This window comes from Culex quinquefasciatus, chromosome 1, assembly GCF_015732765.1.
Source record: "Culex quinquefasciatus strain JHB chromosome 1, VPISU_Cqui_1.0_pri_paternal, whole genome shotgun sequence".
Lineage (NCBI taxonomy): Eukaryota > Metazoa > Arthropoda > Insecta > Diptera > Culicidae > Culex > Culex quinquefasciatus.
The window spans coordinates 103,120,094-103,138,385 of NC_051861.1; the positions used below are offsets into that span (position 1 = coordinate 103,120,094).

An 18,292-nucleotide genomic window follows, 5' to 3' on the forward strand; every position below is an offset into this window, starting at 1 on the left:
ATCCTTGGCCGAAATAATTCGACCCGTATTTTTTGTTTGGCCATTAGGGTGACCTACGCCGTGTTAGGGTGGTTCGAAAATGGCAATTTTCGTCGATTTTCGCAAAACCACTTTTTCAAAAATCATATCTCCGCGCCATTTCATCCGATTTTAGCTGTCCTAGACGCAAATGAAAGGTGATTAGTTTGGCTATTTGGGAAAAATAGTAAGAAGTTTCAAAATCTAGCTCAACATTTGAAAAGGTTGAATGAAAACATAAAATGCTGTTTTGAAGGTCTCGGGACCAAAGAGCCTATGTCTGAAAATATTTTTATCAGATTCCTCAGAAAATTTCACATAACATATCAAAAATGGTGCAGTTATGTTTTCGATACACTGAGATACGAATTTTTGAAAATAAAAACTGGGGTTTTCGACGCGCCACGCGCAAAATGGGAAAATGACGAAAACGGGAAAAATCAACTTTTTCACTAAAACTGCGATACCTTAAAAATTTCAGCGATGACCTATACATGTTAAAATACCAAAATTTTCGTAATTAAAAGATGCAACTTTTGGTCCCATGGTTTTCGTGGGGAGTTGCTGTATACAAATATTTAAAAAAATTTAGATTGTCATTATGTTTAGTCTTCCAGCCGATTGTTTGCTAGAGTTTTTAATTTTAGGCTTATTTAATAAAAATAAATTTTACTAAAAAATCATATTATATCATTAAATTAATTTGTTTTATTGAAATACAATTGAAAAACAGTCTATATGAAACTTATATTTTCTTACTGTGTATTACGCTTTCTAAAGCAACCAAATTATTACAGAAAAAAAACTATCTGGAAACATCACAACTTGTTATGATACTTTTATGTTTTTGTATGATATTTTTCGCCCAATATTTTTCCAGGAAAAAAAACTGGTCGGGATAATTTTATGTTTATGGATGATATTTTTCCGCACCATAGCATGATAATTTGAAGTTTCCAACACGAACTTAAGTTGATAATTTTTTGATATGCGTAGAGTAAAATATGTTCGCGTTTATGTTTGATTAACTCTTAACTGGAAGTTAACAGGTACTTGACATGTTTGTGTTTTTGCGAACATGACAAGTTTTCAGGAAGATGTAACTTTCTGCCCGGGGAGTTTATTTGACCAACAATGCCACATCAAGTTGAGTTTATAGTAGCAAACAACTGAAATCTTCCAAAAATCATATCAAGTTCATAAAGTAGATTTTGATCCCAAAAATAATTTTATTGGTTTTTAATGCACCCCGCCTTCCTCCTCTTCCCTTCTTCCTCTTCACAAATATGAGTAATATTGCAGGAATATACGCACTTACCTCAAAACAAGATTTTTCAAAGTTGAAAAATTATTTTACTTTAAAAACTCATTAAAAAATTGTGGAGAAAGCGTTGAATTGCCAAAATGTCACAATAATTTTCCAAATCACGAAAAATCCAAAGTCTCTATATTTCATTTTTTTTAAATTAAAAATAAAAGTTTATGAAAATATTCCTAAAATTGCATAAGTCCAAAAATCCACAGTAAAATTTCAAAAAACCTGGTAATGTTTCTTATCAAAATAATTTTTCAAAATGTTAAAAAATATTCAACTGGCTGAGAGCAAAAATTTCGCAAAGTCCTGAAAATCTAATAAATTCTACCAACAATCTTGTCGTGATACGGATCCCGTAAATTTTCTAAGTGCCGTAACGATTTTTGTAGGGGGTATATCAATAATTATTAAAAACCAACTTTCGAATTTCAAAATTTCAATGAGGACGTTTTGTTAGGGACATTATTTTAGGAACAAACTGATGTTTTTGTAAAAATCGGACAAAAATTTCCTGTAATTTCGTCGATTTTTCCGAAATTTTGGTTCAAAGCAAAAATAAACATCAAAATAATTTATCATGTTTCCAAACTCCCAAAAATTTTCTAAGTCCCAAAAAAATGCTTTTTCTATAAAAGTAAAGAATTGAAAAATATACGCAAAAATGTCAAAGTCCAGCATAAATAAAATCAAACTTTAAAATATCAGCTCATGAACATTATTCTATGTGTCGGAAATTGAAAATTATGTCAGTGACTGCAAATTTTGCTAAGTCCAGTATAAATTTGAAATAATGTCAAAATAATCATTTCATGATGTTCGGGTAAAATTTTGGAAAAAATAAAATTTTCGAAATTTTTGCTAAGTCTAAAAAAACTACCACTAAGAGCTCAATATCAACTGTAGATAATGCAGTATGATCATGGAATATACTTTCCATGATACGCAGTCGGTTTCAAAAGTCGTCATAACTCGAGGAGTTTACAACAAGATGCAAATAAACAAGCCAAGATAGTTCGAAGTTATATCCACCAACTCACTTTCCGCCCGGGATCCAATAACAAAAAAATCATAACGGCGAATGACAAATCTTGTCATAAATAGCACAAAATGTTATTGGCCTAGTATTTTCAAATAACAAAGAATGTTATTCGCAAGTTATTTCCGTCTGCTCGGGACCTACAACTTTGCTGGAGAAACCAAATCGATCAAAAAGTTCCTTCAGATACAGATTTTTGAATATTCAAATATCATTTTTGTATGGACAGCTGCCCAATTTGTATGGAAAATTATATGAACGAACTAATGATGCAAAATGGCTTCTTTGGGCATACCGAAAGCACCAGAAATGTTTCAGCCGGATTAAAAAATACAAAAATTAAAGTTAAATAAAAAAGACCGATTTTGTAGAGAACTGCTCATGCTTTTGAAAACTTATGCAGTTTTTCCAGAAAACAATTTGCAATGATTGTATGAAAACTAAAAAAAAAATCAGCCAAATAAAAACAATATCATTTAATAAAATTCTGTCAAAACCACAAAGTCAAATTTCCCCACGGCATCCCACGCTTAACGGTCCGCACTATTAACAATAATTGGTGCGCCCTCGAGGGTGGCAAAAGCGCCATCACGTTAAACAATCACCATTATCACCCCGTAAAAGCACACGAACGGGGGGATCATCTCACCTTCACGACAGCAAGAAGTGTGTCGACGGGGGAAACTTTCAGCAGGAAGCCCGGAAAAAGCACTGCCCGAGCGAATCTCATTATGGCGTGCTTTCGTTAGACAAAAAGTGCACTTTTTTTCCGTCGTCGTCGGAATGACACCTCCGCCAAGAAAATGCTTACTTGTTTGCTGCGCGTGTTCGTACCTTGAGCAAACCTTGGAAAAACTAGATGACATTAATCCATTATTGTCATCTTCCGGACCCGATCAGACGGTAATAACTAAATTCATGCCATTTCAACAACATATACTGTTAAAATAACAGAATTGGTTATGGATTCTTCTTGAAAAATCCATTTTTACATAAGGGTTAAATAACAGTTTATGTTATCATAACAAAATTTGTTATTGGTCTGATGTTGGTTGAAAGCCAAAACAACTTTGGAATAACATTTTTTGTTATGGAAGAATACCGCCAACTGTTATTGGGATGATCGGATTAGTTGTTAAAATAACAAAAAATAATAACAACGATTTGTTCGAAGAATAACTTAAAATGTTATAAGTCTGTTATTTAAATAACAGTCTAATAACAAAAAAAATCATAGCGACGAATAACAAATCTTGATATAAATAACATAAAATGTTATTGGTCTAATATTTTTAAATATCAAAAAATGTTATTCCCAAGTTATTTCCGTCTGCTCGGGGATGGCCGACCTGGCCTGCCTGCGAGGAATGGAAAAGAATCTCCTCCGCGAGGATATTAGCTGGGGCAAAGTTTTCCTTTTTTTATTTTTTCGTCGTGGAAAATCCACCCCCTTTTTAGAGAGCGTTTTACGACTTGCGAGAAAATTCATCGCGCGCGTCCGTAATCTGCGTCAAAGTTTTTTTTTCCACGGAAGAAAATGTGAGCAAAAAGTTACTTCTTCTTCGCTGGGTTTTTTTCTACTTGAGGGAAGATGATGGCAAAATTAAATTATGTCGAAGCGAGGGTAAGCAAGTGGGCAGTCGGCCGATTATGAGCCGATGACGTCATTGTGAGCTTAACTCTTCTTGGGAAAGGTTAGAGAAGGAGGTGGTCGTAACGGCAGATGATGATGTGACACCTTAATGGCTGCCAGTCAAAGGATTGCTAGCTCATGAGCTGCGTCAATTGTGGAGGCGATTTTGAGGCATTATGAGGTGGAAAACTTTTGAAATCAAAAATTGTACCCTTGAATTCTCAATTCAAGCATACGCAGGTTTCACTGCAAAGTTTAAATTTCTGATAATTGATTGAACAAATGAAAAAGGACAATTGTTTGCCATTATTCCTATTACTTTCCTATCAATAGCATCATTTCTTAAATTCCATCAGAATCAACAAAGCCAAATCTGGCGCGTTCTGGCATCTACAAAGAAAACCAACTTTGAAAACCATCTCGTTTTCAATAGTTTCCCACAAAATGTACCCCCCACCCAAACACGCCAGGAAAACTCAACGACTAATGTAATGAAATATAATTTAATTAATATTTCCACTCTCCGCGTAAGCCGAGCTGCGGCGACGCTCAGTGTGCAAGTTTCTTTGTGTTTTTGCAAGCTGTTTGAGAAATGAAAGGAATTTTAGGGGAAGCTGGTCGACATTTTAAAAGCTCCCCTCCCTTAAAGCATCCAAACGATGCACTTTCCCCCTAAACTAATTTTCCCTGGCCCAAAAGCATGCTGAGAAGGGAGGAAAATTGCATGGCATTGCGGATTTCCGATTGCCTCCCATCGCCCCCGAAGGCTTTACGTTCTGGCAGACCAAGAGTGTGAGCGTGTGGTGTCGGCAAACGAAACAGGAAAGTTTTCTCGTAAATTTTCTTTTCAATGCACACACACACACCCACAGCCTCCGTTGTAAAATATCCACTTGCAGCAGCATTGTTTGTAATAACTGCCCGTTTCAATTTGTCACCAGCCGGGTAAATTGATTTCTGCAGCGTTGCGTGCATTTTGGAGTTGTTTCGCAGATGTCAAAAGTTTTTAATTGATTTCCGTGTTAAACTCACCATTTGAGAGCCATTCTCTTCGAAATCGGTCTTTTGTTCTTAATTTTAATTTTTGTATTTTTTAATCCGACTGAAACTTTTTTGGTGCCTTCGGTAGCCCAAAGAAGCCATTTTGCATCATTATTTTGTCCATATAATTTTCCATACAAATTTGGCAGCTGGCCATACAAAAATGATGTTTGAAAATTCAAAAATCTGTATCTTTTGAAGAAATTTCTTGGTCTGTTTGGTGTCTTCGGCAAAATTGTAGGTATGAAAATGGACAACACTGAAAAAACACGTTAAAAAAATGGGGGATTTTTTATTAAACTTTTTGTCACTGAAACTCGATTTGCAACAAAAACACTATTTTTATTTTTTTTTAATTTTTTGATATCTTTTAGAGGACATCAAATGCCAACTTTTCAGAAATTTCCCGAATGGGCAAAAAATCTTTGACCGAATTATGATTTTTTTAATCAATACCGATTTCGTAAAAAAATCAAAATAGGGTAGAGGACCCAGTTTTCGCCCTGCTCCAGTTTTCGCCCACCTACTGGATTTAATCTGTATCTAGCAAACTCATACCGTTTTTTGGTTGAATTTATTATGCAGGTTTACATATTCATTCATTTCTAGTACTAATTGAAACTTTCCTAATGAATTTCTATTGTTTATTAAGTTTTTATAAGCTTTTCAAAAAAAGCCTTACTGCAGCCGCCATATTTTTGTCAATTTATACTGCAGCGGGTAATAATGTTAATGAGGGAAAACAACTCATTTTGTCCGAAAATAATGTGAATGAATAATTCATTAGTTCACTGTATGCCTGAATTTCATGAAAATCTAGTGATTTACCTGTTTTAAACGTTTACCAAAGGTTATTTCAATAAAATAAAGTGGGCGATTTCTGGGGTCATGAAAAACATTCGATCAATTTTCGACCAGGGCGAAATCTAGTATTGTGTTTTAAGATTTTATCTAAAACCAGTTTTCGTTTACCATAAAAACTTTTCTAATCGCAGCGAAATGTGCTTGAAAATATATTTGGAACATTCTTGATTATTTTTAAAGGTTAAATAATCATTTTAATTACTTTCATTCATAAGGGGTTTAGGTTCAAATGTCGTAAAAGTTTACTGGTTCATAGGAGAACAAATTAAGCAGAGGATGGAGAAGTAGTTACACATCTGCTTTAATATTTTTATTAAGAGGGACTCGATGTTTTATATGGAGTTATTTCGGAAGCAAATTACCCATAGGATTAAAGCTCCCCTAACAAAATCAACAACAACATGAAGCTAATTGTAACTGTGTGCCCTTATCTTGGTTGAACAGGGACACATGAGTTCTATCAAAAATTAGTCATATTTTTTTAGTGAGAGTGAGAACATGTTTTGGTTTTAGTTATAATAGACAGAGAATCTCAAAATAAGTAGGATATCTGAAAAAAAACTCCTAGGATTTTTTGAACCTCAATTTATAATATGTATGACAAAATATGTGCACAACAATAAAATTAAGCTTCGGGAACATGTTGTGTATCAATAGGAGACCATATTTGCTTAGCTTTGTGTCATAATTTCATTTGATTTCTTGATTTTTGTCGTGGGCGAAAACTGGTTCCAAGGGTGGGCGAAAATTGGATTTAGGGGGGCGAAAATAGGTTCTTCAGAGCACTTTATTAAAACGCAAAATTTTATCAAAAATGAACATGTAAATGATAAAAACCTTGTGGAAACTTAAAATCAAATAGTTTATCAACGTTCTACAACAAATAGATCCAAAAACCATAAATTGTCATTAAATTCTCATCAAATTTCCTAGATTGCCACTATAAAGTGGGCGATTTCTGGGTCCTCTACCCTACTACTCGCAAAAAAATTTCAATCTAATATTGAACTATTGAATGTTTGGCCCTTTTGAAATGTTAGTCTTGATTCAAGAAAATTGAAAATATTTTTTTCGAAAAGATATCGAAATTAAAAAATGGTAGATTGTTTGGGTAAGAATAAGAAAACATCTATTTTCCTGTGTCTAAATCTTTGCAATATCTCAGCAACAAAGGGTAGTATCAACAAAGTTCAGAAAAGCAAAATATAAAAAATTTTCACAGCTTTTAAAAAATAGTTTTTGATTGCAAATTTAATTTTACATTGAGAAATGAAGTTGAAAAATGTTTGCGACCAATATTTCGATTTTTTTCAAAACATCAGTAGCGATTCAGAAATTTACAACTCGGTCAAAGATTTTTTGCCCGTTCTGGAAATTTGTGAAAAGTTGAAATTTGATGTCCTCTAAAACATATCAAAAATGTAAATATATATTAGGGTGGGTACGGAATTTGAAAAGTTCTCAGATCAAGTTCTTGTGTGGTTCCCCTTGTATGGCATACCCATAGGGACTCTCACGCCAAATTTCAGCTCATTTGGTTGAAAACTGGCTTGTCTCAAGCGAGTTCAAGTTTACATGGGATTTACTATGGGAAATTTTGAATTTTCGTTCATTCGCTCTTACAGGCCTGGGGAAAACATGTAGAAACTTCTAGGATGGCCAGAAATGAGCGGAATCGTCTGGAGAACAACTTTCCCTAAGAGACCAGGTCGATTCGTTCAACCCCCATCGAGCTCAACGGCAATACATCCGGGGTTTTCGGAACCAACGGTTTTACCCAGAAAGCATCAAATTTTCCTTAGCATGCTATGAATGCTTGATGAACAACGCGACGCCACATGTCAAACAGCTACCACGTGGACTAGCATCGCCTATGAAAAATGACTTTTTATTACTTTTTGAACTATAGCATTATCATTTATGGTGATCCTGTTACTATTTAGCTGTATTCTAAATCTCCAAATAAGAAAAAAAAACTGTTATGGTGCAAATTTTACAATCACGTGGTAGCTGTTTGACATGTGGCGTCGCGTTGTTCATCAAGCATTCATAGCATGCTAAGGAAAATTTGATGCTTTCTGGGAAAACCGTTGGTTCCGAAAACCCCGGATGTATTGCCGTTGAGCTCGATGGGGTTGAACGAATCGACCTGGTCTCTTAGGGAAAGTTGTTCTCCAGACGATTCCGCTCATTTCTGGCCATCCTAGAAGTTTCTACATGTTTTCCCCAGGCCTGTAAGAGCGAATGAACGAAAATTCAAAATTTCCCATAGTAAATCCCATGTAAACTTGAACTCGCTTGAGACAAGCCTTAGACTTAGGCCGTTACAAATATTTATAGTTTATGCTCCGCCTCCCCTTCAAAGTTGGTCCGAAAAATCAGGGGGCAAAAAAATATTATGGTTAGAGTCGAGGGACATAAACATCAAAAAATATTTGCAACGGCCTTATCATATTATCAAAAAAAAAATACTAAGAGGAAGCTTGAAAATTCAACATACCTGGGTATAAACCAAATTTTCAGTTTTTGCTTTTTGAGTGTTTTTGAAACTGCCTTGAGTTAGGGGTATTAAAATACACCCAAAAAGCAAAAACGTAAAATTTGGTTTATTGGACCTTTTAAAAAAACTTCAGGTTGGTTTTAGTCAATTTTAGAAATAAATAAAATATTATCGTCCGTTATCGTCGGTAAATTATCGCCGATAGAATTATCGGAATAACGATAACGATAGATTATGATTTAAAATGTATCAAACCAAGAAGCTTCAAAATGTCTTTTCAAACGAATTTCCGCTGGTTAAGGCTGCACGTGCCCTTGCACCTTTGCTCGGGAGCCGGTTAGTAAATTGAGTTACAAACGTTCAACGCAGTGACATTTTCCCTCCCACAGACGACTGCAGAAGAAAGCCAGCCATCCAGCCTGCACAAATAAGGAAAAGCGTTGAATTGTTCCTTCCGGTGAGGGGTTGAATGAAATTATTACCTGGGAGCTTGCACTTTTGCACTTTTCCTTATTCTTCTTTTTTTGTGCCATAAATATCCTGCAAACTTGAGATGAATGACTTTTGCACGTGGGTTCACGGTGTGGGTGGGCGTTTTAAATTAGATTGTTTCGGTTTGCTGCAGGGGAGAATTTATTTTCAATTTGATGTGCTCACTCTAGGTGTTGAATGCAACTCGTCTGGAAAGGTGGAAAAATATAGATCATTGGAGATTTTGAAAAGTTGATTCTATCTTATCAAAGGCAATTTTGCCTTTAATACATTCAATCTGAGCCCGACAATGAATGTCATTTTAATTAATTAGCCTCACATTTCCATCATCTCAGGCCTCCATTGTATCCAAATCCCATTACTTACAAGGAAAATTACCAAAAGCACAAACAACACCTCGTACGACCCAATTATCCCAGCGACAACCCAAGTGGAAGCCTCGACAAATGGTGCGACGGTGCCTTAACATCTTTGCTCATTCCCGACCCGTCATCAGTGTCAAAATTTGTCCCTCCAACTTCCATTCCCCTCTCTCAAGACCACTTTTGATGATGATTAATTAAGGACTCCTTCTCTTGCTCTGTCTACCTGCAGAATGTATCACACGTCGTCGTCCTCGTCGTCGTCTTCACCACCACTACCATTAGCAACCGCAACAACAACAACAATATCATCAACAAACAATACGACAACAACAACAACAGGGACAACATATGCTGCCACGTTGCCACGACCCTCCTCCGGTGGCCACCACGGCCTTCGCCATCACCAGCCGCCGCCGCCACAACTCCAGCATCATGTTCTCCACCAGCAGCACCACTACAACGGTGGACCCTCGTACGGGCCGCGGACTCAGCCGCATCAACTTCGGCAGTCCTCGTCCTCCACGTCGCTGGCAACACTGGCCGATGCGCCGCACAGACTGAAGAAGAGCCACAATCAAAACAGCAACAGCAACGCCATCATCAACAACAACAACAATCCACAGTCGTCGTCGCGGCCGGTCGTGTACCAGTCGAGCTCACAACTACAACCGCAGCCCAAGGCCGGGCCGAGACCCAGTTACGGTGCCTATACGAATAACACTTTACCGCGGGGGCCTTATCTTCAGTATAAGTATAACAATATTAGCAGTATTCCGAGCAGCGACAATAACAATGCCCAGCAACAGCAGCAGCAGCAACACGAGCAGCAACACGAGCACCAATCGAAGCAGATCGAGGCACTGCGCAACGAATTCCTAGAGCTGGCGGCCGCCCAACAACATCGGCAGCAACTTCAACAACAGCAACAATCCGGCAACGGCGTTGCCGCGGACCGCGACTCGCTTCGGAGCACCAAGTCCGGCACGTCAACCGCTTCCTCGACGGCCACGGCGGCCACCGCGATTGTGGGCTCCCTCGGGACCTACCAGCATCATCAACAACAACACCACCACCATCAACCGCAACAGCAGCATCAACAGTTTCACCAGCAACAAAATCAACAAGGCTGTGCTAGTGTTAGTAATAGTAATAGTGTTCATAGCAATAGCAAGCGGCATCACCACTACAGCAGCACCAGCAACATCAACGTCATCAACCATCAACAACAACATTATCAGCAGTCGCAGCAGGCGGCGGCGACGGCGGTGCAGCAACAGGGAAGTCTGGATCGGCGTGGTGGAGGAGGAGGAGGGAGTGGTCGCAGCGCGACCAGTGGATACTGTTTGAACTACGTGACGCTTGCGGACGTGGTTGCACTGAAGCGGATCAGTCAGCACGAGGGGTGGGCCGTGCTGTGCCAGTCGGTGCAGGCGTTGCAGGATCTGTTTTTGGCGGGTGAGTTTAATATTGGATTGTTTACATTTTAAGGTTTTGACAAGGCGTCAAAGTGGCAGAGTTGAGGCGGGAATCTTCAAAATTACTCATTTTTTGTCCGAAGTGGATCATTCAGAAATGACTAAATTGGTCATGTATCAGATTTGAATAAATTTTACACCTTTTAATCCATTTGGTCATTCGATTTTTTTTATTCGACATTTTATTCTATTCAACTTATAGGTCATTCGACCTCTTGTCCATTCGGCCATTTACCATTTCCACATTCGATTCATTCTTCAAAAAAGGCCATGCACCCTCCCCTTAATGGTGAAGAGAAAATTGCTTGTAGAAATCATTGAATGTCCAAAATTTGACCTTTTGACCATTCGACCATTTGTTCATTCAAAAAAGTTTGTCATTTGACCATTTTATAACTCGTTTTTTTTCTATTCATCTTTTAAGTCATTCGACCCTTGATCTATTTGGTCATTGGATTTATTGTCAATTTTACCTTCTGGTCATTTCTGGAGTCCAATAAACCAAATTTGCACATTTTGCTTTTTGGGTGTTTTTTAATACCCCTGACTCAAGGCGGTTTTAAAAACACCGAAAAGCAAAAACAGGAAATCGGTTAATTGGACCTTTTTTTAAAAAAAAAAAACTACAGATTTTACCATTTATTCATTCGATAATCTGTTTATTTTAACCAAAATTTTATTTACCCATTTTACTATTCTATCTTTTTGTTTCTTCGACTTTTTGGTCGTTCTTTATTTTGTTCATTTGATCATTCGACCTTTTTGTTGATTCTATTTTTGATTCTTTTGTCCACTTTACACTTTTTTTTCTTTTCGACCATTGGTCCATTAGGCCTTTTGTTCATTTCATCTTTTGGCAAACATGACTAGCTCTTATGTTTACTTTAGTTTATTTTTCTCGAGTTAAATATTCAACTTTTTCAAAGTTTGTTTGAAAATCTAAGTGGCGAAATCCAGACAGATTGTTTGTACAGTATTTCATTTTTGAAAAGATGAAATAAGTTGAATAAATTAAAAGAATATAATAAATAAAAAACAAAAGTTAAAAATTAAGAACCGGAAAACCCAACTAACCGAACAAATCAAAGAATCAAAAGTACCTAAATATAACCAAAAAACCACAAAAAAAAAATGAAACAAAAAACAAGAAAACTAATCATAAAAAAAAAACAAAAAAATTAAGTAAAAATTAAAAAAGTCGGGATGCTAAAAAACATTACTTACCAGAAAAAAATCAAGAAAAACCAAGAACTAACACAACATTTTTGGAAATCTCACCACCGCCAACCCCCTTTAAGTGTCCACGTGGTTTATGGATGGTCCCTAAACAAAAAAAAAAAACAAATAAAAACAAAAGATCAAAAAATAAAACAAAAAAAACAAAACCAAATAACCAAAAATAGGAAAAAAAACAACAAATAACAAAAAAACAGATAATGAAAAGAAATTCAAACCAAAAACAAAAACCAAAAAAGCAAACCAAAAAACCTAAAAAAAAAATACTTAAATTACAATAAAACCAAAAAAACCTATAAAAAAAAACCAAAAAATAAAAGTAAATCAAATTAAAAAAAATAAAATAAAAATCTAACAACGAACATGAAGTTACAAAAAAAAACAACTAACCAAAAGATATGAAACCAAACAACGAAAAATAAACAAATAATCTTAATATTTAAATAAACTAAAATAAAAAAAGAACGAAGTAAAAGCGAAATCCTTAAAAAAATTAAGAAACCAACCAAAATATTTAAGCCAAAACCTGAATAAAAAAAAACAAAAAACCAAGAAACCAAAAATAATTACAAAACCAAAAACTCAAAAACAAAAACCAATAACACATAACAAAAAAAAACATAAAAAAGCTTAAGAATACTGGAATGAAAAAACGTAAATTCAAAAACAAAAATCAAGAAACCGAAAAAGCAAATGTAAAAAAGATACCGAAAAATTAAAAAAAATAACAAACAAAGAATTTTTTACCCAAAAAAATTAACCAAAAAATAACAAAAAATTCTAATACAAAAATTTAAAGCAAATCATAAATATTAAAATATTTATCTTGAAAACAAAGTTACCGGTTGTTCCAGATAAAACAAAAAAAAAAACTAAAACCAAATAACCAAAATTCCAACAAAAAAAACCTAACCCAAATACAAAAAAAACATAACTGAATAACCAAACCCAAAAAACAACAAACCAAAACAATAGAAGTAAATAAAATAAAAAAACTAAACATAACAAAATCCCGAAAATTAAATACCGAAGAATCCAACAACGAACATAAAGTTACAAAAAAAAACAAATCACCAAAACCAAAAACTAAATCTGAAATAACAACAAGAAAAAAACCAAATAGAAAAACTGAAATAAAAAAAAAACCTAAATAAAAGGAAAAACCAAAAATCCGAAAAAGAAGAAACCTTAAAGTACAATCAACCAAAACTCAAAAAAAAACAACAAATAATTGAAAAAAACTTAAACATCAAAGAAGACAAAGAAAAAATACAAAAAAAATAAAAATTAACCAAGAAACTATAAAACTAAAGTAAAAAAAAAATTAACAAAGGAATCGAAAAATAAAAAAAAAAACAAAGAAATATAAACCCAAAGACAATAAACCACAAATTCACAAAAACCCATAAAATATAAATTAAAAAAAAAATCATAAAATAAAAAAAAACTAAAACTGGCAAAAACCACAAAAAACGATTTTTTTTGACGTTATTAAAATATTTATCTTCAAAACAAAATTGACGATTGTCAACCAATCAACCAAAAAGGCAAAAAAGAAAAACAAAAAATCTAAACCAAAACTGTCAAAAAAAGAAACAAAAATTAAATAACAACAAAATCAAACAACCAAAAACCTAAAAACTAACAAACTAAAAATAAAAAATAAAGCAAAATAAAAAAACTAAAAATAGAAAAACTAAAAATAAAAAAAAAACACACAAAAATCATCTTTTTAAAAAAATCTTAAATCGAACATAAAGTTACAAAAAAAAACAACCGAAAAAACCTACCAACACAAAAAACTAAAATCCAAATAACAACAAGAAAACAAAAAACCAAATAAAAAAACTAAAATAAAAAAAGGACAAAATAACAAGAAAAACTTAAAATCCGGAATCTTTATGTAGAAACCGCCAAAAAACCAAATAACAAGAAATAATTGAAAAAAAATCTTAAAAATCAAAGAAAACAAAGAAAAATACAAAAAAATAAATCAAGAAAAAAAGAAACCAAAAAATATAAAAAAACAAAGAAATATAAACACTAAAACAATAAACCACAAAATCACAAAAACCCATAAAACATAAATAAAAAAATCATAAAAAACTAAAACAGGCAAAAAAAACACAAAAAACGATTTTTTTGACGTCATTAAAATATTAAGCTTCAAAACAAAATTACTGCTTGTTCCTGAAAAAAAAAGAAAAAAAAAAACAAAAACAAATACCAATCAACCAAAAAGGCAAAAAAGAAAAACAAAAAACCAAAATACAAAAAAAGAAACAAACATTAAATAACAACAAAATCAAGCAACCAAAACCCCAAAAACTAACAAACTAACAAAACAAAAAATAAAACAAAATAAAAAAAAACTAAAAATTAAAAAAAAAAAAACACACAAATATTATCATATACCAAAAAATCAAAAATCGAACATAATGTTACAAAAAAAAACAACCGAAAAACCTACCAGCACTAAAAACTAAGAACCAAATAACAACAAGAAAACAAAAAAAAACTAAAATAAAAATAGGACAAAATAAAAACAAAAACTGAAAATCCGGAAAAAAAATAAATAAATAGCCAAAAAACCAAATAACAAGAAATAATTGAAAAAAAATCTAAAAAATCAAAGAAAACAAAGAAAAATACAAAAAAAATAAATCAAGAAAAAAAGAAACCAAAAAATATAAAAAAAAAACAAAGAAATATAAACACTCAAACAATAAACCCGAAAATCACAAAATCCCATGAAACATAAATAAAAAAAAATCATAAAAAACTAAAACAGGCAAAAAAACACAAAAAACGATTTTTTTGACGTCATTAAAATATTAAGCTTCAAAACAAAATTACTGGTTGTTCCTGAAAAAAAAAAAGAAAAAAAAACAAAAACAAATACCAATCAACCAAAAAGGCAAAAAAGAAAAACAAAAAACAAAAATACAAAAAAAGAAACAAACATTAAATAACAACAAAATCAAGCAACCAAAACCCCAAAAACTAACAAACTAACAAAACTAAAAACAAAAAAAAAACAAAATAAAAAACAAAATAAAAAAAGAACTAAAAATAAAAAAAAAACACACAAATATTATCATATACCAAAAAATCAAAAATCGAACATAATGTTACAAAAAAAAAAACAGCCGAAAAACCTACCAGCACAAAAAACTAAGAACCAAATAACAACAAGAAAACAAAAAAAATAGGACAAAATAAAAAGAAAAACTGAAAATCCGGAACCTTAAAGTACAAATAGCCAAAAAACCAAATAACAACAAATAATTGAAAAAAATCTTGAAAATCAAAGAAAACAAAGAAAAATACAAAAAAAAAATAAATCAAGAAAAACAGAAACCGAAAAAAACAAAGAAATATAAACACTAAAACAATAAACCCGAAAATCACAAAATCCCATAAAACAAAAATTAAAAAAAATCATAAAAATAACAAAAAAAACTAAAAAAGCATTTTTAGATGCATTTACAGAGGTCAAGCAACACTTCAAACATCGAAGAAGTTTCCAGATATTTACTTTACAACTTATTTTTAGTTTCTGCACCAAGCAAGAACACGTCAAACAAAATGGTCGAGCGACAATTCAAACAATGAGTGAAATTTGACCGATATTTACTCTAAGACTGTTTGCAAGTGACTTTGACAAGATCCTGTCAAACCATGTTCCGGATACCGGTTCCGATGGGGTTACTCAAAATAGGCAAGCGACAATTCAAACATCGTGGAATTAGCCAGATATTACTTTTCACCGGATTTCCAATGACCTTGAAAAGATCCTGCCAGGACGTGGCAACTCCGGATGTTCCGGTTCCGACGGGGTCATTCCTTAGAACCACTCGAAATGGTCAAGCGACACCTTGAACATCGTGGAATTGGGCAGATATTTAATCTACAACCGATTTCAAGTGATCACGACAAGATCCTATCTAAATATGGCTGTTCTGGATGTTACGGATACGATATTAATTGAACTCGTCAAGTTCCTGTCAAAATTTGGCCTCCCGTATGGAATTAATAAACTTCGCAAGAATCTCTTTTTCCAAAATATCCCCTGCTAAATTTGAAACCCAAGGGCTAAAACAATCTTCAAAGTAACTTTCACAATTTTCCAGACTCGAAACTCATTTTCCACAACAAGAAATTCTTTCTTCGCTCCAAACTCTTCTGGCAGCAAAAATCTTCACCCAAATCATGCTTGCTTCTCCTTCACCCTCATCCACGTCGCAAAACTCGTTCTCGGAACGGAAATTTAATTGTCCCTTTTTTCGGCCGCAGAGCGACGAGACAGGGCGGCCATTCCCGAAGGTGTCAAGTGTCGATTGACCTTTTCACACCGCACGTGCGCGCGCCTGTAAAAACGGACACACACTTTTCATTGCCGGTGGAAAAATCGTTCTGGGGAAATTAATTTACCTTCATTTTATTCGGGCTTTAAATTATGGTGGAAATTTGATTTTTTTTCCTTTCTCGAAAAAAATACTTCAAAGAGTGCAGAATGAGGCATGCCGAAAAAAAGCAGGAGAAAAATGGCAAGAATTTTGTTCACCTTCATGACAGGGTAATAAAACTCAATGGGATTATTTTCCACCAGCGTCGTCTTGCTGTGTGCCGAGCACCCTGGGTGTAATTTTTCGACATCATAACACAACAAAAAGAAACCGCGAGGCGAAAGTGAATCCCTGGGAAATTCACGTGGGTGGTTTTTATTTAACTTTTGTTTTTTTTTTGGGTTTTAGGGTAAGTTGACCTATGTTTGACCAAAGGAATGTTGATTTTAAATTGAAATGGAATTCAAATTTCAAAAGCAAAATTTAAAAAAAGTAAAAAATAGTCAAAAATGCAACCAACAACCTTAAACCACACTGTTGTGCGAATTCCTGAGAGCTGTGAGGGTTTTGTCACCGCCACATACTAAATAGACCTGTTATTGAAAGTTATAGGGGCGAAAGAAGTATTTTAGCGCGGCGCTGACACTTCTTGTTTGCTCAACCCCCCGGCCCAGAATGGTGTTTTTGGGCATCATTTTTCCAGGGGGGCTCTCGGACCTGATGTTGGCAGTCTGCGACACAAAGATCTGTCTGTCTGTTTGCAGAGGAGATTTTGGGCTAAAAATAAGCAATTTCTCGTGAGGTCGGCATGGATCGTGATTTATTTTCAGGTTTACTTAGGTACTGCTGGAATATTAAAGACAGAATGAGGTGATTAATTTTAAAGCTGTTTTGCTTTAATTTTCCTGCAAAAAAAAAAAAAACAAAACTCTTAAGATAACTTGTTAAATAGTGACTAGGATGAGTCAGAAAATAACGCTCTGAGCATAGACTGTTATATTTTTCAACTCCATGAAGTTGGATATGTCGCATGATAGGGTATCTTGCATATTTCGGAAGTGTACACATTTTTTAATGCAAAACTGAATTTGTAATCGAAAACTACTTTACAGATTTTTTGATAAAGAGCTCCGTTTTCAAGATATAGCCACCGAAAGTTTGATTTTAGCGAAATATTTGCAGTTTCTCGATTTTTAAAAATAGTGACCATGAGTGACCATTTCTAGAAACATTTTTTTTAAAAGTTCATAAAATTTGCTGTAAAATTGTCTAAGAGACATTAAAGATTGGACCTCTGGTTGCTGAAAAACACGAAAATTGAAGTTTTCTAAGTCTCACCAAAACAACTCACCATTTTCTAATGTCGATATCTCAGCAACTAATGGTCAGATTTTCAATGTTAAAACATGGAACATTCGTGAAATTTTCCGATCTTTTCGAAAAAATATTATGAAAATTTTTAAATCAAGACTTACATTTTAAAATGGCCAAACTTTGAATATTACGCCTTTTTAAAATGTTAGTCTTGATTTAAAAAATTTCAAAACATTTTTCTTCGAAGAGATCGGAAAATTTTACGAATGTTTCATGTTTTAACAATGAAAATCGGACCATTAGTTACTGAGATATCGTCAATAGAAAATGGTGGGTTATTTTGGTGAGACTTAGAAAACTCCAATTTTCGTGTTTCTTTTTCTTAAAGCGGCTCTATCTCAACAACCCGAGATCCAATCTTCAATGTCTCTTTGACAATTTTATAGCAAATTTTCTGAACTTTTCAAAAAAAATATTTTTAGAAATGGTCACTCATGGTCACTATTTTTAAAAATTGTAAAACTGCAAATATTTCGCTAAAATCAAACTTTCCGTGGCTATATCTAGAAAACAGAGCCCTTTATCTAAAAATCTGTAAAGTACTTTTCGATTGCAAATTCAATTTTGCATTAAAAAGTAATGTCAAACTTGTTT

The 18,292-nt window shown here is 33.7% G+C and overlaps 1 protein-coding gene across 1 annotated transcript in view; it reads left to right on the forward strand.

Annotated features, from left to right (window-relative positions):
* LOC6049099 overlaps nt 1-18,292 on the forward strand; it is a 180,763-nt gene that overhangs the window by 62,125 nt on the left and 100,346 nt on the right. Inside the window, exon 2 of the mRNA XM_038248423.1 lies at nt 9,494-10,719. Within this exon, the coding sequence (XP_038104351.1) occupies nt 9,495-10,719 (1,225 nt within the window). The 5' untranslated portion in view covers nt 9,494. The remainder of the gene's footprint in view (nt 1-9,493; nt 10,720-18,292) is intronic.